This window comes from Gymnogyps californianus, chromosome 1 (assembly GCF_018139145.2).
Source record: "Gymnogyps californianus isolate 813 chromosome 1, ASM1813914v2, whole genome shotgun sequence".
In the NCBI taxonomy this organism is placed as follows: Eukaryota; Metazoa; Chordata; class Aves; order Accipitriformes; family Cathartidae; genus Gymnogyps; species Gymnogyps californianus.
Genome location: NC_059471.1, coordinates 210538512 through 210566111, shown reverse-complemented (window position 1 = coordinate 210566111; position 27600 = coordinate 210538512). Strand labels below are relative to the sequence as shown.

The 27600-nt window shown below is 41.1% G+C and overlaps 1 protein-coding gene across 1 annotated transcript in view; it reads left to right on the top strand.

Moving 5' to 3' along the window:
• The window catches only part of ELAPOR2 (endosome-lysosome associated apoptosis and autophagy regulator family member 2), a 34319-nt gene extending 13054 nt beyond the window's left edge, over positions 1–21265 (top strand). The window contains exons 8-20 of the mRNA XM_050907514.1: positions 713–841; positions 1812–1902; positions 3066–3168; positions 4402–4539; positions 4825–5088; positions 6064–6237; positions 7715–7904; positions 12027–12123; positions 13348–13449; positions 15557–15683; positions 16468–16646; positions 17645–17810; positions 20865–21265. Coding sequence (XP_050763471.1) covers positions 713–841; positions 1812–1902; positions 3066–3168; positions 4402–4539; positions 4825–5088; positions 6064–6237; positions 7715–7904; positions 12027–12123; positions 13348–13449; positions 15557–15683; positions 16468–16646; positions 17645–17810; positions 20865–20924 — 1820 coding nt within the window. The 3' untranslated portion in view covers positions 20925–21265. The remainder of the gene's footprint in view (positions 1–712; positions 842–1811; positions 1903–3065; positions 3169–4401; positions 4540–4824; positions 5089–6063; positions 6238–7714; positions 7905–12026; positions 12124–13347; positions 13450–15556; positions 15684–16467; positions 16647–17644; positions 17811–20864) is intronic.
• Positions 21266–27600: the final 6335 nt, after the last annotated feature.

The following is a 27600-nucleotide window of genomic DNA, read 5'->3' as shown; positions in this document are numbered from 1 at the left end:
CTGCTTGCATGTGACTTAGTTTAATGACACATCATCATAAGCCAGAGTTCATTTTGCATAAAATACTTACTAATAACATTGGAGAGAGGGAGCTGGGTATCTGTTTTCTCTCTGAAGTCCTTTCTTATCAGGGATTGCTGCTGTAAGCTGACCTGCTGTCTTCTGGATGCATTTCTTGGCTGATATAAACATCCTGAGGGTCATTTTAAGGGATTCTAAGAGGGAATCAGAACTTTTACAGTCAGTAATTCCTCCTCACCCATTCTCCTGTCCATGCCAAGTTCTTCCCTGTGAAAATCTCATTTTAAACACTGTCAGATGAGTACCCTGCCAATGTTGTCTCACCTAAACTCTGGCTTGTTGATTCTGAGATGTATTGGCCCAGTGGTCACCTACAGCATTTTGTGGGAACTTATGTTTACCACTATGATCAAACCTTCAGCTGAAGCCATCAAAAAGGAAGTGTGGCTTGGGGGATCAATTGCAGATTACTTACCACGAGGTTATGATCTGCAGTTTATAAAATGCTAGTCTCGTTTCTACTCTTCTGGTCCTGATAAGTCTTTGACTGTTTAATTATAAAGAAATAAATTATTTTCTTTGCTCATTACTTGCCCCAGAGAGTAAAAAAGTAATACCTATGTTCTTTAAAACACTGTTTGAGATGTGCTTTGGCCGTGTGATTTCCTTTTCCTGCCCTCTCGCCCTGTAGAGTGCAAAGCCTGCCCTGCTGGGACTGAACCGGCTCTTGGGTTTGAGTACAAGTGGTGGAACATCCTGCCAGGCAACATGAAGACGTCTTGCTTTAATGTTGGCAACTCAAAGTGCGATGGGATGAATGGTGAGCCACACTCCCTGTGTTACGTGCCTGTCTTTCTCCTGTGCTGATCACTATTGTAACGGAGCACCCATCAAAACAAGTATGCTCTTTGCTGCATGAGTGACAACATGGTTTCCTCCCTTTTCTTTAATTGCACCAGGCTTGAAATTTCCTGTAGGAAGGAATGTCACAATATCACAAAGAAGAAATGAAAAAATCTCTTTTATACCAGAAGAGGGCAGGAGCTGCAGCCTCTGTGAAGTCCCCTCAGCCAAGAACCTATCCCACCGTAGACTTTGATGCATCTGAATATCCCTATTGAAAAAACCACAACTATTTGACTTCTTTCTAGTTTATCTCCTTTCATGTTTTGTGATAACTGTGCCCGTCGAGGTCACACATAATTCTTTTGGAAAACTTAATTAAAGTCTGTGATTTTGTTCATTTAGCACTCAGAGCTTTCTCTCTGCACATGTGCTAAGATTGCAGCAGAGAACAGTCACAGCTCACTGGTGAAAATGATCCTGTTCGGGACTTCTCCCACCTCCAACTTTCTCTGAAAGATTTTCCTCAGTCTGATCCACCCTGTCAGGCTGATGTAACTCAAGCTTTGAATTATGCATATTGAGCAGAGGGGCACTGAAGTATATGCTTGATGTTTAACACATAGATTCATTGATTCATCTGTTTTAAGGCTGGAAGAGATCAAATGGATCATCCCCCTTGAGCTGCACAGCACAGGTCAGGGAATTTCAATTGCTTTGCTGAGTTCAAGGTGACATTTGCCTATAAAATCAGCAGTTCATACAATTACTAAAATTTTTCATTCAAAAGCATTATTACACTGCTCTATAGTTTATACCAGACATCTTGAAAATGTGCTAAAGTACTGAATTGCTTAAAAAAGTATGGAAACATAGAAATTTTTTTGCCATATGACCCAGAAACCATCTATTTCTTGAATTTTTTTTTCTTTTTTTGTCCTGTGAAGGTTGGGAGGTGGCTGGTGATCACATCCAGAGTGGGGCAGGAGGCTCTGACAATGACTATCTTATCCTGAACCTGCACATCCCGGGATTTAAGTAAGGAATAGGATTTTTTTCCCATCTATTTCTCATTTATCTCTGTCTCTTACACCTATTTCACATTACCCCTTGGAATGAACCGAGTTTTCCTTTCTGAAGTGCAATGATATCATGAATGAGAGACAAGAGGAAACTTGGATTTTATTCCTGTGTCTCCAGTCAGCCCATTGCAGCAGACGATTCTGTAAGACCTTGTTTTTTAGCAATGTTTGCTTCAGTCTGAGATGCCAGCCGGCTGGCTGTCTGGAAACAGAGAAAAGGTATTCCTATCCCTCTGTTTCTAAATTATCCCAAAGTAACCAGCTAAACTTGCCACGGGGTGGATACTGGTGCCTGCCCTGAGGGTATTTTACAGAAACCCAAGTTACTTTGCGCTGTGGCTCCGGGCAGCCTGCACAGTCTGTCCTTCCCCTGGAGCCAGTGGAGAGATGCAGGAGAACAGGACATCCCGCCTCTCCTGGACCCTCAGACAGGATGAAATAGCTGCTTGAGGTGCTTGTGTCTCTCTGTCAAATGAGTGAACTTAGACCCCTAGTTCAGTCCATGTGCCAAATATTAAGACAGGTAAGGTATGGCAAAATGAACCTCATCCTCCCTTTGCCGTACCTCAGCTGAGGGGGGGTGTGACTTCTTACACCCAATGAGCAAACCCTGATTTTTATTATACAGTATGGGCAAACAGCAATTAAAATAAAAGAGAAGCAAGAAACATATCCGTGGAAAAGCTCGCTGTGTCCCAGTTTACTGTTTAGTGTTTAGTACTTTGCAGGGGAGCACCCTGAATACTTCTGGTTTGCATGAAACTCCTGAAAGCGTCTCCCACCAGCAGAGGGTAGAGACAATTAAATCAATGTAAATCACTTAAAGCATGTAATGCATTTAAGCAATAAGATTCCCTACCAATATGGTCAAATTTGGGTGTTGATTGTAAGGACGCAACTGTACCATAAAGAAGTCAGACACTTAAAAAATAGCCCTGCTGCGCCCGATACCCAGTGCGGAGCCGCTGTGCAAACCTGGCCTCCGCAGTTCTGCAAGGGCAGGTTTTATGTGACAGGACTTTGATGGTTTCCTCGCTGTACGAAAAGTAATTTGAAGGATTGACTGCTGCCTGTCTGGAGAGCACCTTGTAAATGTTTTGTTCCTTCTCTGTTAAACAGACCTCCGACATCGGTGACAGGAGCAACTGGGTCAGAACTAGGACGGATTACTTTTATTTTTGAGACCATCTGTTCAGCAGATTGTGTGCTGTACTTTATGGCGGTAAGTGAGACCTCTCTCTCCATGACTGAGGACTGAGCCTGGTATTCCACATGTCACTTTAATACCTCTACATAGGTGTGATTAGTTGCACTTGGTTTATTATGACTAAGATTAAGTATGACATTAGTTTAATATCTGCGGTGCCCTTGCAGGAAGGATTTAATGAATGACCTAGCAAAATTCCTCCACCACGTGAGTTGTGAACCATTCCTGGTTATCTGTTTATTTCAAAAGACATCATTGGACACCAAAAAGCCAAATTTTCCCCTGCTAAACTGACTGATAAAATTCTCAGTGTCTCTTGTGCAGTCGAGTTAGCCTCCCGGAGTTTAATAGAGTCACGAGTCAAGATGTGGGACAGAGGGGTGGGAAATGGAAAATTTGGAAATTTAGACTTGATCCTGTCAGTGACCTGGGGGATCAGTAGGGCAGCAGACAGACATATGTTTGTGAAAGCAAAGTGCCGTGTTTTTTACTTTCTTCGTCTGCTTATTGAAAGCCCATCAGCTGAGGAAGGTAACTGGATCTGCAACGGCTCCCTCGCCCCTTCCATTGCAAAGGGAAGCTGGTCCTTTTCTGTATTTAGTGGTACTTTAAAGGAATCTGCTCTTAATTTAAAGAGAATTAAGTGGAAATTAAGTGGTAATTTAAAGGAATCTGCCTTTAGTGGTAATTTAAAGGAATCTGGTTTAAAGGAAAAGCATCTTTCACAGGAAAATTTACAGCTGATGGAGAATAAGAAACATGAACATAGATTGAACAGGTTTTTCTCATGTAAACTTTGATGCTGTCTTATTGGCTTCAGTTCTATTTCACTAGAGACACCAACAAAGTGGGTATCCAAAGATAGCAGAAACTACAATTTTTCTTTGAATTTTGGCCTTCCCCTTTCTGTGCTCTGGTACCCACATGTTTTATACATAAACAGAATTTCCAGTCTGAAAGAACCACTGTGCTGAATCTGTCCTCATAACATTTATAACCTGCTATAGGACTTTGAACTTAACTGTTGTGTGAACTAGAGCATCTTTTGGAATAGACACACATTCTCAATTAAAAAATGGCCAGCGGTGGAAAACAGAATAAATATGTTTGCTCTCCTTTATTAAACATTAAATGCAATTGTAAAGTCCTTTATATATATTAATCTCTATATTATAAAACACTGGTGTTTATGGTAGTATGACCACACTTTTCGTTTTTTAAAAAAAAAAAATCATGTCCATTTTATAGGATATTAATCGAAAAAATACCAATGTGGTGGAATCCTGGGAAAGAAGTAAAGAGAAACAATCCTACACTCACATCATCTCCAAAAATGCTTCCTTCACGTTCACATGGGCCTTTCAGAGAATAAACGAGGGACAAGATGTAAGTATTTCTTTATGTACAGGGCTTTACAGCACAGCTTTCCTTGAACACTCACTGCCAGAGCTCTTGCCCTCCATTGAAGCTCACAGGCTTCTTGTAAGGAGCGAATGGCTGTCACCATATAGCAGCCCTTGGGAGGCAGCTGTGGATAAACCATCCGTGTTGAAAGACAGATGCATGCATAAGTTGATCTCTGAATCGGTGCACTGGTGCACAGAGTTGTGGTTAGTGTCCAAATGCAATGGCGTGATGACACCAGGGTCGTTTCCTTGGCTCTCGTTCCAGAGCAGACAGTTCATCAACGACATGGCGAAGATCTACTCCATCACAGTGACCAACGCAGTGGATGGAGTTGCCTCTTCTTGCCGTGCCTGTGCGCTGGGCTCCGAGCAGTCTGGCTCATCCTGCGTGCCCTGCCCAGCGGGACACTACATTGAGAAGGAGACCAGCCAGTGCAAGGAGTGTCCGGCCAACACCTTCCTGTCCATCCACCAGGTCTACGGCAGAGAGGCCTGCATCCCGTGTGGGCCTGGCAGCAAGAGCACCAAGGTACAGAAACTCAGTGTCTCTGAGCAATGGGCAAACAGGGTTTATTGGGATATAAGCACTCAAATGGCCTGTTTTAGTGCTTTCCTACAGGTATGTGCCTTGTGAGCATTGGAGTATAATTATAACCAATGATCCCATTCTTCCAAATATGTCTCTAGTCTAATTTCTGTTTGTAAATATGCAATAAGAAGATAAAATTGACCACACCAGCTCAAAAAAAGGTTCATTTCAAGCGGTTGTACTGGGGACAGTGTAAGAACAGGGCAAGCATATATGTTACTTCCACCTAAAACTGTCCCAGACTCCTGCTGTTTTAAACTCAGGGACTTCCTCAGCTGGATGATGTTTCTGTGCCTTTAGAAACCTCTAACAAGTTCCTCTTATATGAAATTGCCCTTAAGCCTAGATAAACATTTATCATGTGCAGCATCCTTTGGCAAGGAGCTGCACAGGGACTTGAAGAACAGTTCCAATTTGTTTGTATTCTGTCTGCCTTCAGTGGGGTACGTATCCTGTCCCTGTTTCTTGAGCTGTTTCTTGTGTTTCCTTTGCAAGATGCAAGTGTAACTGAGGCCATGTTCAGGTCTCTGAACATGTCCTCAGTACTGAGGAGTCAGTACTGAACAGTCTCATATACTGAGGTCTATGTACAGGGCTTTAAGCTGGGACATTGGGATCCTAAAAGCACTCACGACAAAACAAAGCAAGAAACTCTGCATTTTCTTGGCTAATGCAGCAGACAGCAGAAAGGCCAGGCTTAGGGAACATTAAAGTCCTCATATGTGATTGCAAGGGACTGAAACAGGAATGGGAATTCTCCCAAGGGAAAGGTGAATTACAGGAATAGGACAAAGTTCCCCTTCATCCTCGACAAGGAAAGCAGCCCTGTCTGCACCTGCTTGCTTTAACTCCCAGGTGAACGGTTTGCTGCCGGTCCATAACTGCTCTTTAATGGATGCCTCTCCTTCTCTGAAGGACCACTCTGCCTGCTTCAGTGACTGCCTGGTGTCGTACGTCAAGGATAACCAGAGCCTGAATTACGATTTTAGCAACCTCAGCCAGGTGGGCTCGTTGATGAGCGGACCCAGCTTCACCTCCCGAGGGACCAAGTTCTTCCACTTCTTTAACATCAGCCTGTGTGGGAATGAGGTGAGCTCAGCTGGTGTTGAGGGTCGGGGGGATTAACCAGTTTGCTGCCTGTGTTGATGCTCTGTGGGATCACACTGAGACAGGACGAGGACTCCCCTACAGCTGAGCTGTCACTGACACTGTGCAAACATTTCCCTCTGATCTTGCTCGGCAGTGCAAGAGGACTTTTGAGCAGCCAAGTGATTTTCCAGAGCAGAGATGACAGTGTTTTAGGCATAAGTAATGCTTAGAAGAAAAGCCCTGTCACATCCCTACCTTTTCTTAGTTCTTGTGCCTTCGAGTCGCTTGAGTCACAACCCTGACCTTTTTGTGCTGCCACCAAGGAACTCAAGTGAAGAGTCTGAGTTTTTCAGTTGCAAACTTCTTTCCATATGTTTCCCTCATGACTTGGCTGGAGATATTGCTGTCAGCAGAGCCCCTGGTCACCCTGCTCTCTGCCAGTGGCCGAGGTGCCTGTTGCTGACTTTGATTACAGCCTTTTAAAGTGGTGGAAAAATGTGTTTAGTCCATGAGTGCACACAGTCTCTGCCCCAGAGTCAAGATTTTTCTGTCTAGGGCTTGGACTGTACCAGAGCATGTTGTCACATGCATAAATTGAAGTTTTGGAGCAGTACCAGGGATGTGTATTTTCCCATGAAAACCAATGCATGTAGTTTACATTAATGATCAGCCCTGTAAAGTTCTGAAGTCTCTTTCCCATGTACCAAAGGGTTTGCATGAGTTGAGGCAAATGAGTAGTCACATTTCTTTACAGTGTTTTGCATACTCTTAGGCTTAAATGTGTGTTTAAGTACCACCTGGATTAGAGCTGCTGACAACTAGATCCACAAAGGTACAGGTATGCTTACTCTCCTGTGGATCTGCTCTTCATTTTCCTAAAATACTACAATGGTACTACAGTACTACCAACCATATGATTAGGTTGTGAGTGCTTGGCATTTTGTAAGGACAACTGAGTCTGGTGATTTGTCTTTCATTGCTGTTGCTCTGAGATTCTAGCACTGATCTTGACATGTGACATTAATGCAGCCTTGAAGGCTATATATCTGTTTAGGGATTTCATGTATTTGTGCTTTGAAAATACTTTATCTGGATTAAATCCCAAATAAAGAGGTATTCTACAGTATATTATTTAAAGGCAAGGGAAATACGGTTTTCCTTTGCAAGCCATTTTATTATGCTCTGCAAGTAAACACTGTGCTGTCAAGATAAACAAAGAAGAGTGCTTCCTAACACAGGTTTCTGATAAGACACATACCAGAGGTGACATCACATTTCTGAGTCTGTACAAGGCTTTAATCAGAGCTTTCACAATGGCAGTTTGTTGCTGCAATTTGTCCCTCTTATGATAGAAACATCAAGTTGTTTCTAAGGTACAGTAATGAAACTCATCCAGTTTGCAATCTCTCCTTTCCCAAACTTTTTCATGTCTTATCAACAACCAACAGCTTCCCCATTTTTTCCTGCTTGTCCACAGGGGAAGAAGATGGCTATTTGCACTGACAATATCACAGATGTTACTCTGAAGGACATGGTTGCAGAATCAGAAGATTTTTCCAACTTTGTGGGAGCTTTTGTCTGTCAGTCCACCATCATCCCGTCGGACAGCAAGGGTTTCCGAACAGCCCTGGCTCTGCAGTCCAACAGCCTTGCTGACAGGTTCTTAGGTACATGGTTTATCTTCTGCTTATTGTTATCATGGATGTACTCTCATGTATTTAGGGCTGCAGAGTAAATCCTTCTCGACTCAGCAGTGCTGCATTACCTTCGGGGAAGAGCGAAGGGGCAGCCCAAGATTCACTCCCACTTTGTTCCTGAGCTGTGAAGCAGATCTGGACAGATGCCATTGCTCTTTGCTGCTGTTTCAGTTCAGCTGATGGCTGGAGGAGAAGAGTAAGGGCTGCCCCCATTCTTTGTTTTCCATGCCTGTATTACTCACTCTTCCCTGTGTTTGGTCTGGTGGGTCCCATGGTGCATAGAATTTCAGCACAAAAATCTGGAGAATGTAATTAAAAAGCACTGGTTTTCTTTCATGTTTCCTACCCACCTCATGCAGGGCAAGACCAATCACTGTAGTAGTCACATTAGTCCAAGTGTTTCTGCCCATGCCAAGTCCCCACTCAGGCAATTTCAGAAGAAGAAGCTGGTGCTGGGACATAATTAGGCAAGGAAGAAGGAGGCTTAGAGCAGCATGGGGCCATACACATCATTAAGTCTTGCATTGCTCTGGCTCATAGGTTCCCAGAGTCTGAGGCCAGATTGGACAATGAAGTCATTTAGTCTGCTCACCTATCCATTACAGGCACTGAGTGTTTGTACTTTCTCCCTGGCACTGAGCCCAGAAACTCATGTTTGACAAAAGCACGTCTTTGAAAGAGCATTCAACCTGGACTTTTAAGACTGCCAGAAATAAAAGCTTTGCCACAGTCATTGGTATTTTTTTCCACTGGTCAAACACTGTCTCTGTATTTCATTTTAAAGCAGACTTGTTTCCTTGTTAGAATTTGCCTGGCTTCAATTTTCAGCTCTTGCTTCTTGTTATTCTTTCTTCATTTCACACCCACATTTTCCTCCTTGGAGAAATATTTTATGTAAGGAATCATCACACCCTCCTCAGTCTGCTCTTCTGATAAACTAAGTAGACCAAGTTCTTCTACGTCTCTTGCTATCATGTATTTCTCTCAAGCATCTGAATAATTTTTGAGGTTCTTGCTGCAGCCTCTGTAACTTGTTATTACATTTTCTTAAAGCATGGGCATCAGAATGGAATAATATTCCAGTATTCACTATAATGGCAATAAAAATCTCTTCTGTATTTGTATTTACATGCAAGGATAGAATGCCTGAGTCCTTCTTTCTCCAGACTCATGGGATTTCATGATGGCTTCTTCGATCTGAGGTCCACTCTAGATCTTTTTCAGAGTTAGTTTCCAAGGGAAAATCTCTCTTACTTAGCACTGCCCTTCAACCCTTGCTGCACTTGTCTGCAGTAAAATATGTTTAGTTTGATTGGGACCAGCTTACCAACTAAACCAAGTAGCTCTGTATTTTATTCCTGTTCCTCTTAATCTTGCAGAGAAATGGTCCCAAGAGTTCCAGCGATTTGAGGATAAGTTTTATTCTTAGTTAATAGTATATTTTATTTTACTTTAGTTATTAAACTGTTCTTGTCTCAACCCATGAGTTTTACCTTTTTTTTTCCCTCCTCCCCATCCCACTGGGAGAGGGGAGGAGGAAGCAGCTACATGGTGCTTAGCTGCTGGCTGGGGTTAAACCATGACACTCATCTACACACTTTACCAACAGTGATTATATAGTTACTTACAGATCCCTGATGATAATCTTGCATTTTGGGACTCTAGTATCAATGCCTAGAGAAGCCTGGGGACATACCACATTTGATGACAATTTCCCATGGCCGGATAATTTTATAATTAGGTAGTTAAATAATTTTTAATCCACTTCTAACTTTTCAATTAGAATATCATCTGGTAATTAGTGAAATACTTGATAAATTTACATAGTTTTCTTTAGCAACCAAATTCATGAGCACTCAAGGAATGAAATGAGATTTGTTCAACAAGAGCTGTTCTCCATAAGTTCATGTTGACTGTCACTCATTATGTATCTATCCATTAACTGAAACCCATCTTCCACTTACCATTCCTGTTATTTTGCCTCATCATGTTAGCCACATTGTAATTTGGCTCACCATATCCCCTCTCCATCAATCTTTTGACATTTCACTATCATTATAAGCTCTATTAAAGGTCACTCTTAGGTGTGGGTTTGCTAGTTTATAAGCTTGCATGCCAAGTAGATGCCAATATCTTCTCCTGCCACTGAAGGAATGAGGTGTTCAGTCATTGTCTTGGAAAGCAAGGAGATAGTCCTGATTTTTTCCTAATACAGAAAAAAGATACTAAGCTCTTCTGCTGCCTTTTCTTTATCATAGTTGTTGCATTTTAAAATGGTTGAAGTTTGCCTTTCCTATCCATAAAATGTACTTTCATTTCTAGTATTTCTAAAAAAGCTCCAAACTTATAATTTTTCTAGTGCTGCTAAACATAGGCTTTTCCCTGAATTCTTTAGCATCTATTAGCATTTTTCTGTAACCCATAACTTTTGATTTTATTTTGTTTGGATTTGATTCTGTATTCCCCTCCATTAAGTTTGTGCCGATGTTTTTATTTGAATTGCTCTTTTACTGCTGTTCTGATGCGAGGTGGACTCTTAGTCAAAGCTATTGTCATTCTTGAGAGAGTCATTGTGGCTTTTTAGCCATATAATTAATATCCTCTGAAGAATGACATTTTTTTTTTCACACTTGCTTTTGCTTCTAGTGTTCTTATTTTTGAGAAACTGCACTTTGAAATGCCATCTCTACAGTACTGCATATTGGATGGGAATATTCTCTCATTGCCTCTGTTGAATATAATAAGGTCTCTAGGAGCTATCATCTTCCAGTCTAGTGAGTAACGAATCTCTGTCCATTGTGTTGCAATCCAAATTTAAGTTACCCTGTGTTCGATGCAGTGTCTTTGGTGAGAGGAAATGATCATCCTTGCTGACATCAGCATATGTTCTCAGAACGGAGGCCCCTCCACAAGAACCTGACGTCTTTCTGCACATGCTCCTGACGGTTGCTGCAGCACAGCTCATTTTGTTCTGTCTGTTGATGTGGTGCTCTCTAGCTATCCCTCACATGCAAGCCCTCTTGAGCAATGTTACTGAGCACATTCATCCACATGCTTTCACAATCCCAGGCTCTGACTTGTCCTACACCAGGTAGTAGTGTCTAGTGCAAAGTGTCACCTTTGTTATCTACCGTATTTACCTAAAAGGGTTATAACCAGACATGGATTTTCCAGCTGTGTGAATCGTCCTCCCAAATGTAATGCCAGTCAAGTCAAAGTCAAGTCAAAGTCCTAAGAATTCAGCTAGGCTGCCTGAACTGTTGCAAGAACAAATAGAAAACTTCTTTTCTTCAGTCTTTCCCATCTTCCCACCAGTTGCTGGCTGCTACCACTTTTTCTTGTTGTTCTAGCAATTTTTCACCTCACTAGAAGGATGCAGCCTGTCCCACTTGTACAGCTCCCTCTTCTTCTGAAATGTTGCAGTAGAGCACCAATATTTTCTGTCTTCTTTGGTTCATGGGGTTGGAAGGATCTTTAAGAACTTTGGTTACTTGAATTTTCCTCTTTTTCAGCTCTTCTCCAAAATCCATGCAGACCTGTGTAACCTATGTTGTTCCACACGCCAGCCTGTCATTTGTTCCAAAATGTGCCATCAAGGCTTGCCTACGACTCCATAATCCTTCTGAATCTTGTCATTGCATCTTTCAGTTTTTCTCCCACAGTACTGCAGATTGCTCAGGGTGTTACATGGTTATGATGTGTTAGGGTTATACATTCAAGGCATATGCTTTGAGCAGTTGATTGGATCAGCTGTCTTCAGCAGTCCTTTCCCAACCTAAATTATTTTATGATTCTGTAATAGCCCGTGATTACTTTAAATTCATACAAAAGAGTAAAACTTATTTACACTGGTGTTGTTTTATTAATTTTTTGGTTTATTACGTCTGTATGAGGAAATCAGACTGTATGAGGAACATAAAAATCTGCAAAGTTTAGTTAGAATAGAAGAAAGTGTATATGTATAGTAATGTCATTAAATGCTATTAAATGAGACACATACCTTTCAGACTGAGTAAATGTTATATGTGAACCCCTCAGAAATCCATTCTTAGCTTGTTCCTTCCCCCCCCCCCCCCCCCCCTCAAATTTTAGGAGCTACTGTTGAAACAACGCTGGAAAATATCAGCATCAAGACAGATATGTTTCCTCCCTCTCCAAGCAAAATACCTGATGTGCATTTCTTTTACAAGTAGGTAAAAAATACTGTTTATTGGTATGTCAAATTTCTTCATTTGTTTAAAGGAAACTAAAGCTGTGAGGGGAGATCTTAAATCCACCTTTAATCTTTATCACTTTAGTCAGTATCTGGCTGATACTGACTGGCATGTTGAAGAACATCTTATGAAATCAGCAGGCACTGTTTACTCAAGTCTAAATTACACTTGATCTGTAGAGAGTGATACCAGAGCTTTGATTCATCCAGGTGCCACTTCCAGTGTCATGTTCCTTTCCATAATTTCTCATATACGGCTTTGATATGTCCACTTTCTGTCACATATTTTCTTTCACATTCATTTGAATTTACTTTGATGTTACAAAACCGAACTAGTCGAGGTTAAAAATAATTGTTCCAACCCGCACAGTTACTAGTGTGCTTTTCCTATTCTTCACTTTCCCCATAAAAAGAATACCTCAGCTTGAGTAAGAGTTAGCTCAAAGATCACCTCAATTAAGATGTCTACATGCTGGTGTCTTCATGTGAACTGGGTTTCTAAGCTTGGACTCTGGAGCCCGTGGAGCTATTCAGCTTATCTTAAGGCACATACCTATATTTGTTCTACTGATTGGCTCTCTAGATTGTGTTGACTTTAGTGATAGATCTTAATTGGCTATAGCACTTTGGATATCAACACTTTATGCATATGTGAATACTTAAATTCTGTGTCTGATTCTGCAAACTGAACCCCACACCAGTGACCCTACTTTGAGTATATTATGAACTTGACTTACAATGTCTACCATGTTGAAATATGGTCCATTTTTTGAATCCCCTTTGCCTTGTGCTATTTCAGGACAGTGTGGTTCTCAGATTACTAGGCGAGGAGAGAGCCATCATAAACTCTCCAGCAGAGTAACACACCAACCACAGCACCTGCGATTCTCTTTTTTTAATCGTTCTAGTCTGTTTTGTGGGCAGGTTTATTCCTTGACTCAGCAGAATTCAAACTAGCTAGAAAAACAGAGCAGTCCCCTGAGTGGCATCTCAGAGCGCTTTGAGATTTAAATGAAGTGGTGAAACCTGCCCTGCTTCTGTTGCTCCTCTTTTTCCTTCCAGCTGACAAAGGCAAAAGCACTGTGGCAGAGGGTATTTCTGTAGTATTGCAGTTGCATGAATGGACAGAGACATATGAAAGAGCAACATGTATTTACTGTAGTGGAAACATATTACATTTCTCCTCTTGTATGACATTAGGTCTTCAACAGTGACAACCTCCTGTGAAAATGGCCGTGCAACTGTTGTGACAATGAGATGCAACCCCAACAAACCAGACCAAGGAGAGCTTTCTGTGCCCAGGTATTTAAGTATTTGTACCTTAGTAGTGCCAAAAAGCCTTTTCTCCTCAGGTAATCTTTACAAAACTCATTAGTAATTTTAGACTTAACAGCAATGATGAGGAGTGCTGTCTCCCTTATCAGCCACCCAGGAGGTCTCACTTGTTTCTCCTAGGTGAAGGAGATGTGTGTCCCTTACCTCCCAGCAGACCAGCTGCTCTGTATTTAGGCTGTGTGGTGAGAGAGGTTAGAACTTGGGCAAGTTGTTCCAAGCTTAAAGCCAAAAGAAAATGTAGTGATGTTTTCTTGTCTCCACTTCTCCTTTATTTCAGTTCCTCATTGTGATCTTTGGCCTCCTGATTAGAACTGCCTAGTCAGGGCTTTGAGAGGTAGTTTTTCTCCCTTGATCTACAGCAGTGGCTGTGGACAAAGTGATTTATTTGACAAAGAGCAACCTGTCCTAGGAGCTATGAAATTTGCTATTGCAATGCTTATGTGAGCCCTGACTCTGTCTAGTTCAAGTTCTATATGTATTTATTTATGTGTCTCATCACTCCAGTTTGTATCCTGGACCCCTTGTACCAGTTGTGGTTAATTTGCTTGACCTTTTTTTCCCTTCACTCTGACTCAAGTGACTCCAAAAAGGTGTTTTCTTCCAAAGTCCTGTTTATGCCTGCACCTGAAAAGTTGCAGAGAAAAAACAGTAAAAGAATTAATTCTATTACTCTTTAGCAACACCCTGTGATTCTTCAGAAGTTCTCCTCAACTCTGATAACCCTCCTCTTTGGCTGTCAAGGCCCATGTTAGTCTGTCTGGACGTTACCTCTGGGGATGCTTACCCCAGTTTCTAAGGGACCTGACACACTACAAATTATGCTGGGCAACAAGCCACTATCTATCAGCTGCCGTGTGAAAATCCTCCAGGTGTTCTTCTAATGTTATAGGTTAAACACGATGTGAGCTGTGATCACTCACCAGTAGTGAAGGAGGAGTAAACTACCTTGCTTTTAAAAGTGTGAGCATGGGCAGAAATGGCACACAGCTGACATGACTTACCTTCTCTCAGTTCTTGTTGACTTCTCCCTTCCTAGCCCACTTTGATTAGCTCAGCAGTCAGACAGCTATTTTCAAACAGTGAGGTATCTGATACATGTCAAATAATGCTGCATGTAACTCCTTGATCCTACAGACACGGTGTTTAGTATCACATGAAGTTACAGTATAAGATGAAAGAGGTTGAGGAGAAAGGTCTGTCAATGCTCTTGCCATGTACATTGAAAAAATGTTCCATAATCCAGAGAGGACAGTTGTCAGTTATTCAAATCAGGATAAGCCAGAATGGGCTTTTAGGGCTGTGGATTTTTCAGTCCTTCAGATCAGGATAACAGATTTCCAGATGATATAGAAAAAAAAACTTTAAATCCATTTTTCTGTATGGATATATTTCACATTTACATGACCTACCTTCTTGCACGGACTTTTGGCCACTGCTGCTGTTAGACCTGATGTAATTGTCAGTAACAAAAGCTGCATGAATGTCCTGCCACTGCCAGTACAACTTTCTTCTGCAGGCTGAATACAAAATAGGGTCATTAGTCTTTCTTAGACTAAAAGAAGCTGTTATCTCTTCATTAACTGGTAAACATCCTTCTAGTAATTAACCATGACAGGACAAGTCCATTCCATATGGACAAAATCACCCAGACATCATTAGAACAACAGCAGGAACCAGCTAGCAGTATTCATGTGGAACAGCCACCCAGTGCAGGAGAACAGCAATAGAGGTGCATGCTGGGCTAGCCCATGCTGGTGAAACGCTGGAGTAGTTCTGCTGGTCTCTAAGGCTTGCTTCTTTCTCTTCTCTTCATCATAGGTGCGTGAGTAGCACTCACTGCCATGAACTGAACTGTTATTTTAGAGCTTTGACAGTCCAACATCTGTTTTCCCTTGAGAAAGCATTTTACAAACTGGGAAAAATTGTTCCCCCAGATTTTTCCATCTGCTGACTTGATGGATGTTTGCCTATTTGTTGTACCTTCCATTACCAATCTTCAGCAGCAGAATGTGGAGTGAGGATGCAAACCCCAGAGTGTTTCATAAGTGATAACTAAGCTTTGCTCTCCTCCTAGCTCATGCCCTGCGGGCACCTGCGATGGATGCACTTTCTACTTTGTCTGGGAAAGTGCAGAAGCTTGCCCTCTCTGCATGGAGCAAGACTACCACGAGATTGAGGGAGCGTGCAAAAAAGGATTTCAGGTACAGGACCCATGTCTCCAAGTCAGATGGGTTCATTTGGGTATAACTTGGACTCTGTTGAAATTCAGTGTGCAAATCGATATGTAAGTGCAGCTAGAGTTGGGAAATCTCAGTCCAGGCTCTGAGCTGGCTGGGTGCAAGTCTTATTGGTGAGGTGCTGTGTTGAGACTCAGGGATATTTGTGCCAAGGGCAGCATGGTTCCTGGAGGAGAGCTGGCTTGTGCTGACCAGCTATGTGGGTAGGGATGTGAACTCTATGTGCATTCACACATGCAGGCAAGTTATTTGTGAAGGACGGAGTGCCCAAAGGACTTCAATCCTTTAATAGCCGTAAACATCAGGTGCAGGCTAGGAAAAGATTCAGAATTTCAGTTCATAAATTCGTCCTTCCTTGCTTGCAATTTTTTTTGCTGCTGCCTTCTCTAGTCAAATATTAGGAAGTCCTTTCACAGGTTCAGAACTGTCCTGCGGATCAACAGCTCCAATGCAGGCACGACACATTCACAATCACTGTCCAACCCATATTGTGCCAGGTGAAGAACAATACGGAAGGGGAAATCCTTTTGCCATGTCTGAACTGCAGGCACAATCAAGGGGAGAATTGAGTAGACAATATGACTTCACCTAGAGTCTGAAAACCTGAAGTACATGTTTTGGTTTGCTTTCATTGAAAAGATATCTAACCTTTCTACCTCAAAACAGCTTGTTTTCTTCAACTCTAAATAGTTCTCTCTTTTCCTACAAGGAGCTCACTTTTTGGTGTTTTCTGTTTTCTGTTTGAAAGGAAACCTTGTATGTATGGAATGAGCCAAAGCATTGCATTAAAGGGGTTCCCTTGCCAGAAAAAAGGACCAGCACTTGTGAAACAGTGGATTTTTGGCTAAAAGTTGGAGCTGGTGTTGGTGCTTTCACAGCCGTTCTGCTCATAGCCTTGACCTGCTATTTTTGGAAGAAGAACCAGAAGTAAGTACTGCAAATTTTGTTTCTTATAAAAGTAGGCTAAAAGCTTGATGTAGTGAACAGAAAGACATTTCATGGATCTGACCTTATGACAATGTTGATGAGAAATACCATGTTGGATCCGTCCGTTAATCTACCAAGTTGAGGTTTCTTCTGCCAACAGTGGCTATCAAAAATGCTAGTGAGGAAAGTATAGAAAATCCACAGTAATTTGTTATGGCATACTTTCCCAACAGGAACTGTCTTTTTAACCCCTGAGACTTTGAAGGTGGCCATGTTTGAAGCAACATGGCTTTCTCAAGGTCTGAAGACCAAAAGGATATCTCTTCAGTCTAATTAGTCCCTTTCAGCTGGGTTAAAATAAGGTTAACCGTATATTGCTTAGGTCTATTTTGGCAGGACACGTCTGGTACACGCCCAAAAGATCCCTGCTTCTCAGACTGGACATACTGACTGTTCCCCATCCCCATTGTCCTCTGCTTCCCAAATCTCATGCCATAAACTTTCAAAACGTGATTCCACCTCCATGGGATTTCATCACCCCATGGCACATCCAGCTTCACCAAATCCAGACTCCAGTATCACGGTCCCCACCTCTTGCTGCCTCCTACCGCACAGTTACACATCTCTCCTCTCCCCCAGAGCCTCCTTGGACAGGAGTGTGATGCAGGTTCTGATACAGGCTGAAGTCAAGCCTGCTGTTGCCCCAGCCAGCACACAGGTCGCACTTCTTCATGCAGGAAATCCTCTCAACCTACTTGTGGTCTTTTGGGAAAACATGGCTCTTTTGTAAGGATAGAGGACTAATCTGGAGAGCCGGAGCTCGATGTATTGTTAACACTATTTTGGTTACATGTTTTTAATGATTGAAAAGTATCTAATTTCCAGTAAATACATCATGAGTAACTATGTGGAAGGACTGCAGATAATCTAAATTACAAATACCTTGAATATGGGACATTTGTAAAAAAATCTATGCCTGTCTGGCTTTATATCTTCAGGCTGGAGTATAAATATTCCAAATTAGTGATGACAGCGAACTCAAAAGAGTGTGAGCTGCCAGCTGCTGACAGCTGTGCTATAATGGAAGGAGAAGATAATGAAGAAGAAATAGTATATTCAAATAAGCAGTCACTGCTGGGGAAGCTCAAGTCTTTGGCAACGAAGGTGAGTAGTAATTACTACTATTAATACTAAAAATAATTATTACCTTTATTTATTAGTGGATGTGATGAGGCTGTGATGCTAATTTGCACAGTGCTTTGTGCAGCCTCCCACACACATTTCACCCAGCCCATAGTCAATCTGCTGAAATCCACAATATGGATAACGACAAGAAATGTTGCAGGGTATTGAGTAAATGCTCCATCTTCTGCAGACAGATTTCAGTAGCATTCTTTATTGTATGGGTGATACCTAAAAAGAGCAGTTAACAGCAAGGGGAACATCTCTGCCCAAATTCCTACCAGACACCTCCATTGTTGAGGCAAACACAGCTATTACAGATACAGAAGATTAACATTGGGAACATAGCTACCAGCCAGCTGCTTGCAGCTCACCTGGGCTGGCTTCATGTCTGACTTGAGAACCATAATTTTGAGTACTATAGGATTCAGTTGAACACGAGGCATCAGCCACGGCCTGTTACCCAATACAGCAACCTCCTCCATTTCAGTGGGAAGCAACAGGAAAAAGCATTTTTTTCTGCAGCGCATGTGATGTGGGTTGTTGCATGTCTGAATTCATAGCACAAAGGTCTTTGGTGTCCTTTGAACATTTCTGAGAGGAGCAACAGAGGACCATGATGGTAGATCCCGCAAGCACTTTGGTCTTCATTCCAAATGCCTTGAAGTCTATGGGAAGGGTAGTGTTGTCTTTAAGGGAGTCCAGCTGGGGCATCTATTATGATCAGTCTAAAGGTGGATGACATTTTCCCTTTCAAACAGTTTTGCTGAAATGGGTTGTTTCAAAATAGGAAGGTTTCTTAAAAGATCATAATAATTTTTTTTTTTTTAAAAGTCACCCTGTTGTTTCTTGTCCAAATAATATTTCAGAATGTTGAATTTTGAGATTTTTTCTTGTATTCCTTTTTTTCCTTTCTGTGGTTGAGTGCAATGTAATTAAAACCTGTGTGCCTCCTTTCTTTTCCCTTATTTTTCTCTTCTCTTTGTTCTTTTACTTTTTTTATTAGACCGCTGTCCTCTTTCCACGCTACCTGCTCCCCAGATCTCCCTCCTAGGAGAAGTTACCATTACACAGCTAATATGCGGAACTTCCCCTTGACCCCAGCCTGACTATTTGTCTTGCAAAATCAATATTGTTCCTTGTGGAAAGGGGCAGAAATTCAATATTAATTCTTAATTCAATATTGAGAATATTGAAAATGTAAATAAAATCAAATCACATCAAATTTTGTGGTGGTGTTGCGAAAATGGAAGTTGATTCCATTTTTGAATCCTATAGGGACTGACTTTGAAATACTGATGATGTTTTTTTGTCCGTGAAATGGTTTGGCTGGCTGCGGCTGAGCGTAATGACCAGTGCTGCTGGTGAGGGTCATGTTTTGCTGTACGCCTGATAAGTGTAAAAGCTTTGCTGGCTCCATTTGCAGCACCAACCACTGGCTCCTTCCTGATTAGAAGTATAGAGATGAAAGCATGGGAGAAGTGTTTTTTTTTTTTTCTCTTTAAAGCAAGCGTAAAGTACGTTAGTATTCAGACCACTTGAATGCCTATTTGGACTCAAAAAGAGTTTTTTAAAGTTCCTATATCCATTGTAGCAGGCTCCCTGAGCATTCTCTCCTTTTTAAACAAGCCCGTCAGATATTTCTAAGCTGGTTCCTTTTTTCCTGCTAGATAATCATAGCTGGCAAACTCAGCTTCCAGTACCTCATTAGCTTACTGAAATCTGTGTCCTGTATCCCTGCAGATAACTGGAACTTCATATATATATTTCTCCAAAACAAATGTTATAGGCATCAGCTTTCATTTATGCAAAAGATGAGGAAATTCATCTCCTGTTGCATATGCATGTAAAATACAGAAAAAATATATGGAGGAAAACAGGGGAGAAAAAGAGGAGAAATGTAAACTGAGAGATAAAGAAAAATCTGAATATCCTAACTATATGTTCAAGCTTCAGGCAATGGCATTTCTATGAAGCAAAACATCTCATGAAGCTATTAGTGGTTTTGCGTACCCAAGGAATTCAGGGCTAGGCTTGTAATATAGAAAGAAATGACTGTTATTTTTAATGAGAATATAGAAGTTAAAGAATTATGAAATTGCTTCAGATTGGAGGCTGTTCTAGTTCCATCTGTTGTCTCCAGCATAACAATGCCAGGTCCTTCAGAACAAGAAATATATACTCTGCAGTAGGCTAGTGTAGGACCATTTTCTCCCCTGCTCTTTCTCATGTCTGCACTAGGCTGTCCTGATCTGAGTAAGATAGCTTTAAAGATCAGATCATGAGGTTAGTTTAACATAGTTTCCAAACTGCTTGTGTACATCAACAAGTATAAAAGGTAGGTACACGAAGCAAGAACCAGCATTTTCTAGTGACTAGTTTTATTAGGGCTCTTTCATTCATTGCTTCTGCATGGGCCATTGGGTTGTTCATACACGCAGTAACACGTACATCCACACTTCTCACCCTGATGCCTGCCGGCCAGATGGCCTAGGCTGTCACCCAGCGAATAAAAACAGAAAGAAAACTCAACCTTCAGCCCTGATTTTTAAGACGGCAGAGGATTTGTAGACTCTTTTTGTCCTGTGTGTCTCCCAGAGGAGGAGTTGGGATGGGAATCCAGGAGTGAGGCAGTGGTGTTCACATTCACAGACTTTGCTCCAAACATTTTATTTATTGTAGGAAACACATTAATAAGTAATAATAACCATAGATATGATTACCTTGCATTTCCCCAGCTCTGACTACCTGTCCTGTACTATGAGCATGAAATGCAAACTTTCCCTGTACCCTCTAAAGTAAGTACCATGAACAATATATATGGCATAGTTTTAATGGTTTTGCAAATTTTTACAGAATTAGTAGTGTTGTTAAATAATAAAGGGACAAACTGTGCACTTAATGACTGTGGTAGAAATAAAGTGAAGTCTTTGGCAAAGGCTGCTCTGGAGATATTAAGAGAAGAAGTGACTGTGGTAACCGTTGGAGTGAATTTGAGGAATCCCAGTTGATGGGAACCTGTCTTTTCCATTGCAGGAAAAGGAAGATCATTTTGAATCTGTTCAGCTGAAATCTTCAAGATCCCAGAATATATGAAGAATTAATGCTGCCTTTGAAGAAACAAACCTAATTTCTATTTTTACAGGACCATATTTTAAACATATTCTGGCACACATTGTAGTGGTGATCTTGGTGAGAAATGCTTGGCCATTTAGGAGGAAAGCAGACAGGAAGCAAACCAGAAAATTGGATTGCCTTACCATGTGATTGAGTACCTTGCCAAAAAAGAAAGCAGATGCTTGGATTCCATACTGGGAATGAAACTCAACTCAGGAAGAGATATACATACTGCAAATAACATTAATTTTTTGCATTCACCTGGGCATCACTCAGGCATGCCATATGATTTATAGGTACCTTTCATTTCCTATCACTCCTTCGACGCATATTCATAAGAAATGATTTTCAGAGAGGCCTGAAACCTCCTGCAAAGGTTGTGTATTGTCCTTTAGTAGCGTAACTATGAGTCTCTCTTAAAATCAAAATTGTGAATGGTACTCAGAATGAGCCTCAGCTGAGTTTTGAACTTTGGAAAATACTTTTGATTTTAATGCTTTGAAGGGCTGGATGGTCTGTGTCGGCCTCTAATACAAGAGGCATGGTATTGCACCTGCAAGTTGAACCCATTCTGATGCCTAAGTCATGGCCATCAGGGTTGGAGTAAAACCTGGTGCTATTAAATTTAAGTGTGTTAACTTGTATGCTGTTGTATGAATTGTAGGTCTGGGCCCATGAGTTTATAGGCAGTAGCAGGCTCAAACTCTGTAAAGAGAAGGAAAGTGATACCTACGGTGCAAGTTGCACTTGTCCCTCTCTGTGGAAGCTTGTCCTTTCAAGAGAGGTCATTGGCAGTTTCAGTACCCTCCCTTGGGCTGCCAATATGTCACCCTTCCCTGGGTTGCAAACCAATAAAGCCTGAACTCTGGAGGTAAAGCAAGAATCTCTACTTCTGGAAATCAGGGATCAGCTTTATCAGTTGGGAGGCTTATTAGAAATACTCAGACACCTTTATTCTTGGACCCACGCAAGGAAAGAGGACAGACGCCCAGCAGAGCTGAGCATGGGTTACATACTTGCGCAGCTCAGCATCTAAATGCTTTCTGCTGTCAATGCAAGTACCTGCTTTGGAAGAAGGGCACAAAATGGTGCCTTGAAAACTGGAGGCTAGGTAGACTTTTTCATAAAATCAGCCACATTATAAGCATGTGATCTTCATAATATCCATTGTAATAATTTCCTGAAATTCCCACTGAGGTCGAACTCAAAGGAATCTGAAACTTAGGCAAAAAATATTTGAGTATAATTATGCAAGACTTGTATAGAGCCAGGAGAAAATGAGGAACAATTCTTGTATTGACCTCTGGTCAGACTCGTATTTCCATTATAGCAAAATTCTATGAATTGTGGAATGCATCAAAACCAGAAAAGACACATGGGCAGAAATGGTCTTTTTACTATAAGGAATATAGATTTTTGATTTTATATGACTGAGCTAGATCTATCAGTAAAAGAGGGCCCACTTTTAAGTAAAATTTAAATTAAACTGAATTTTCTGCACTCTAAATATTTTATTATACTATAGATGTGGACAATAATTTTATGACGTTTAGATTTTTTTTTTTCTTTAGGGAAAATTCAGCTCAGTTATTTTATATCTCCAGTCAAAGAACACAGGCTTTACTCTTTTGATGGGAGATAATTCAGACATCTTAACTGAAGTGGTGTACATTTTTTGTTGTTCTTGAAAAGGCACTTCACTTTCCCAACAAAGATTTTTATGGGGTATTGTTGAATGTATATTAAATACACATTCCTTTTTGTATATTTTGTACCATTGCACACTTATTATTGTACATTGTATTTGTTGTCATGATGTCATTTATATATGATTGTCAAAGATGATATGCTCACGGAGTAAATGGTTATGGCTTTGGGATTTCACTTCTTGGATCTTTTATGAAGAGAGTTTTTATGTTGTTGATTTTTATTCAACTAGTGTGCTGTAGCATCAAAGATATATATCTGATGGGCATTCATAAAATAAAGTGAAAATATATTTGAAGTTTTGGACTTGAGATGTTTGGTGGAACTGCAGCCTTTCCTGAACTTTGCAGGTCTGCAGTGGTGGCTAGAGCTTTTCACTGCCATAAAATTGCATCTGTCTACATCTCCTTTAATTTTCTCCCCTCTCTCTCCATATATTTTCCAAGCCATAATTACAGTTCATTCTCCAGAACATCATTTCTTCTTTCATCCCTGGACCCATATCTCTGCAACATCAAAATGCCTTAATTTTTATGAACTATATTTAATTTTACTTAATACCACAGAGGGTTTGTTTGGTTCCCTTCTCTTTCCCTTTTATTTTCCAAATAAAGTAGAGAGTGGAAATTTTTTGTCAGCTCTGACAGACTTTGCTGTATGACCCTTCTCAGCTCTGCTTCCAAATGGTTTGTCATGATATTGTTGAAAATTCTTCCAGGCAATCTAATAGCATATCTAGTGCAGTGCTAACATAGTGGGTTACAGACCAATACTGTAAACTTTATTTACCTTATAATAAGAAAATTGCATTTTCCAATGATTAAGCACGTTGAAACTGGCATATTTTAGCTGACTTCTGCTATTCTTTTCTTTCTGTTAAAGATACAGTAGAGAGGGGAAGTTTCCATTTTCCCATAAGAGGCAAATTTTGGAAGCCTTTAACACTTCATTAAGAAATCAGCTGCCTGTGACCTCTTCTAGTACTCTGCCAAAATATACTTACAGCAACCTCATCCTTTTCTCACACATGGAGTCACATCAGAAACTGTTATTTGATGCCATAAAACAATGTGAATCAGTCTGTTATGTGTTCACTTGATTAAACGGAATGCATTTTATTGCTGCATTTGCATGATTTTCTTTGAAATCTGGAGTCAAGCAACTGAATCTCTTTGAGGATTAAGCACATTTTAGCAGTGTTTCTGTATAAATTATTGGCAAATTAGCAGAATGTTATTGTCTCAGCTTTGACAGTGCTTGCTAGGGGGGAAATGTGCAAAGAATGTATTCTATCTTGGCTCTGATTATGTTGGTTGATATTTGTAATATATAATACGATTGATTAAGAGTCTAGGTTTGGGGAAAATTAAGTGTCTTAGAGCCACAATGGGAAGTTACTGAGCAGCTTCAAGGAGCTGTCATCTTTGTTCAAAGAAAGGATTTGACTATTTGCTCTTGAAAAAGAGGTTCTGGGACTCTTAGTAAAGGGGAAAGTTTGCAGGTTTTGGTTTGGCTGTCCTGCCAGAGCCAGTAGTACCCATAAAATTGAGATACTTAATGATAATCAGGCAAGACAGCAGCAGATGTTGCCATTTAGGAGCCAGTGGTTGTTGACTCATCTCCAGCAGTGGCCAACACAAATGCTTCAATGTAAAGTAAAAGCAGCTACAATTGGTGTTGACATGCCAACAGGGATATTTCTTCCTAAGCAAGGAATGCTTCTGGTTGGTCCATATCATGAAGCATAGAGGCCTGAAATAGCTATTCTAGGTAATGTAACAGGGAATGATTACCTCAGGAGAAATCTTGGGAAGTTCTGCTTATCTTTGGTGGTGGTCTCTCTTAATCTTTCCCATTGTATAGTTCTTTCACTGAATCCCCTTGTTTTTATTTCTTGCTGCTTTTGAATGCTTGTGAACTGTGCTTCTTTGGCAAGCATGTAAGGAGATAGGAACAGAAATAAAAGAAGGTCAGGCTCATCCTAAAATATACAGTGTGTCACAACGTATGGTGACATCCCCAGCCACCTGGTTGGATGTGCCCACACTGAACACATGCAGCAGGAAGAAGGGAGACATGAGAAGTGAGTTGATCACAAGCTGCCACCATGTTTTGGTTATTTCTCTGGCTGTATAGAGTTGGACCTCATCAGAAGGACAACTCTAAGGTCCCATGTACTGTGAGGCTGGTGCTCTAACGGCACCTAAAAGCCAAAACGAGGTTGTGTGGATGTGTGTTTGCTTGAATAAAAGACATGCAAGAGTGACCTCTGAGAGCTTTGGTGTTATAAACAGCCTGTTCCTGTCCTTGCCTCCTTCCGTATTTAAAATGACAACATACTAGAAAGTCACTCTCCTTAAGGGTAACATGCTGTGTTTTCCAGCTGGTTGTAGACAGTGGTGAAGTCATTATCTGGCTTGCTGTTGTTGCCTCTGAAGGAGGGGTTGGTGTGTGTAGGGAAGTGGCACTGCTGAGGAGAGAGAAGCCCCTTCCTGACCCTGTCATTTCCTTAGAGGCAGGAGAAGTGAGAAGATTGGCACTCCAGATCTCCCCCAGCCTTTGCTTCCTAGCCATCCCCTTCCTATTGCAAGAACAGCCCAGCCTGGCCTTGGCCACTTCTTGCCGTGACAAAACTCAGCTTTGCCTATGTTGCTGAGAAGCTTTGAGGTGGCTCTGGGTAAACAGCTTCTGCCTTTCATCTTGCAGACTGCAAGCATTAATGAGTAGGCAATGACATTACGGAAATCAGACTGCGTTTTTTGATGAGTTAAGGGTTTGTTTTGGTCTCCCTTACTCTACGTGAACTAGTTGGGTGAAGGATTGCAGCGGAAACCTCTTTAACCAGAGCTGAGACTTCTGGGTGGAGCCAGGATATTTTGGGCATTTCGTGCTGATTTTTTGGGAGGATTTGTTTTGTTCAGGTAGGACATGATATTTTTAAATAGATTTTGATAATTTTGAAACAGGTGCTAGAATTTTTCAATTTGAAAAGACAATGCCTTTTGCAATTTCTTTGGCTATGACTAAAACCAGTTGTGTTCAATTAATTCAGGAAAAACAATCACTTGAAGACAAAATAAAATGTTTCGCTTTACCATGGTGGATTTTAGTTTTGCTTTCAAACCTCACTCAAGGCTTAAAAAAGAAACACCTTTCCTACCAAAAAAAAAAAAAAAACCCAAGAACAAAGACAAGGAAAACCTCAAGCCTTGTTTACTTCAGATTGACCTGCGATGATTTTTTTGAGTTCTTATTTTTCTGCTTAGCCAATAAATAAAAAGTGATCAGTTTTTCACAAACCTTTCTGCGCTCTTGATTTGTATCAGAAAGCTAAGGTACCCTGAAGTTATGGCTTCTGAATGAAAAACTAATCTTTTCTGCAGCCTCCAGTAAGGCACTGTAGATGCTGGGTTAAGCCTTGCTCTCGTCCCCAGCATTTGGCTGCGTGCAGGACTCAGGGCAGTGTGACGACTCTTCAGGCTCACAGCCAGGGTACCTGGGGCTCCCATCCACCATGCAAGGAACCATGACTAGACCCACTGTGCTTTGAGGTGAATTACTCAAATCTTTACATATGATGGCAGCAATAAAGAGATCAGAAGCGGTTTATACTCTAAAGTCAAATTTTACACAAATGGGAACAAAAACTATGAACTGTTTCAAATAGAGAAACTAAAATGATGAAGACAACAGCGAAAAAACCCCCCAACAACAACGAGATTTGCAGTGCGGTGTGCAAAGCCTCTGCCGGACTTTGACATTTTCCTTTTTGTTTTGCTGTGCTTTGAAACTGGATTACTTGAATCGTCAGGCAATACCAGATAATCTGCATCCTTGGATATCCAACAGAAAATAGTGAAAAGCTTTCAAGACAAAACCAAGTAAAGTACAAAAATGTCAGGAACATTCGGTGGGGCTGGAGCTCCAGAGCTCTATGTGCTTTTTTTTGTATGAAAAACCCACGTGCAAGTAGCTTTCAAAACACCTAAGTATTCATAACACATGTTCAGACACAGACATTGGGTCATTTTCTCAATAGTGCTATCAAAATGACTGAAAACTCTGGGACAGTAAGATCCTCACCTGCTATAAATTAGCTTCAATGATGTCAATTTAGATTCTAGGGGTGGAATTCATCTGACACAACGCCTTTATTTTCAGTGCAAACTTTGTGATCTGAGCAAGCTATGCTAGCCTTTGTTTGGAGAGATTCATCTCAGCCTGAAGTAGCAGTCTGAGACAAGCCAGGGGAATTGTGCCTGCTTCCTTCCACTGAGTACAAAGGGAGAAGAGGTTGACAATCTCATACGTAGCTATTTATACTGTAGACAATGAATGTTAGGTGAGGTGGATTTGACCCTGATTACTGCTTTCCATAAAAATTGAGAAGAAATTCTCATTGGCTTAGGCATTTTTAAGAGCTCCATAAAGTTAATGTAGATGCAGGAACATCAGCATTATGGTCAGATATTCTGACCTTCTGCCATACTGTGAACAGCCTCTTAATCCACAAAGAGCACACAAAAGTCAAATGAATGTAGCTGCCCAACTTGAGACGCTTTAAGGGGTCTTGATTTAGAAAGCAGGACTCCCAACCTGTCAAAGCTTGACCCCTATGGGAACCAAGCCCAAAACACTAGGCACTCCAGAGCTTGTGGAGAGAAAGAAGCTGAATGCAGGGCTCTGCATGTAATGTGGGTTAAGCAATGTCTATTTTGGGGAAAGTCACAGGGATTTTTGTACTAGACAGCTCCATGATGCAGAGACTTAAATAGCTGCCTGTGTAGCCAGTCGCAGAAGTGTAGACATCAAGAGGTCTTTGCTGGTGGACATGTGGGTGTCCAAAAAAAATAGGCATCTATCTGCGAGTGGGAATTTTAAGAACCTGCATCTTTAATTTTTGCATTCAAAATAACAGCTACTTCCTTTGCCAGTTCAGCCCTAAGGA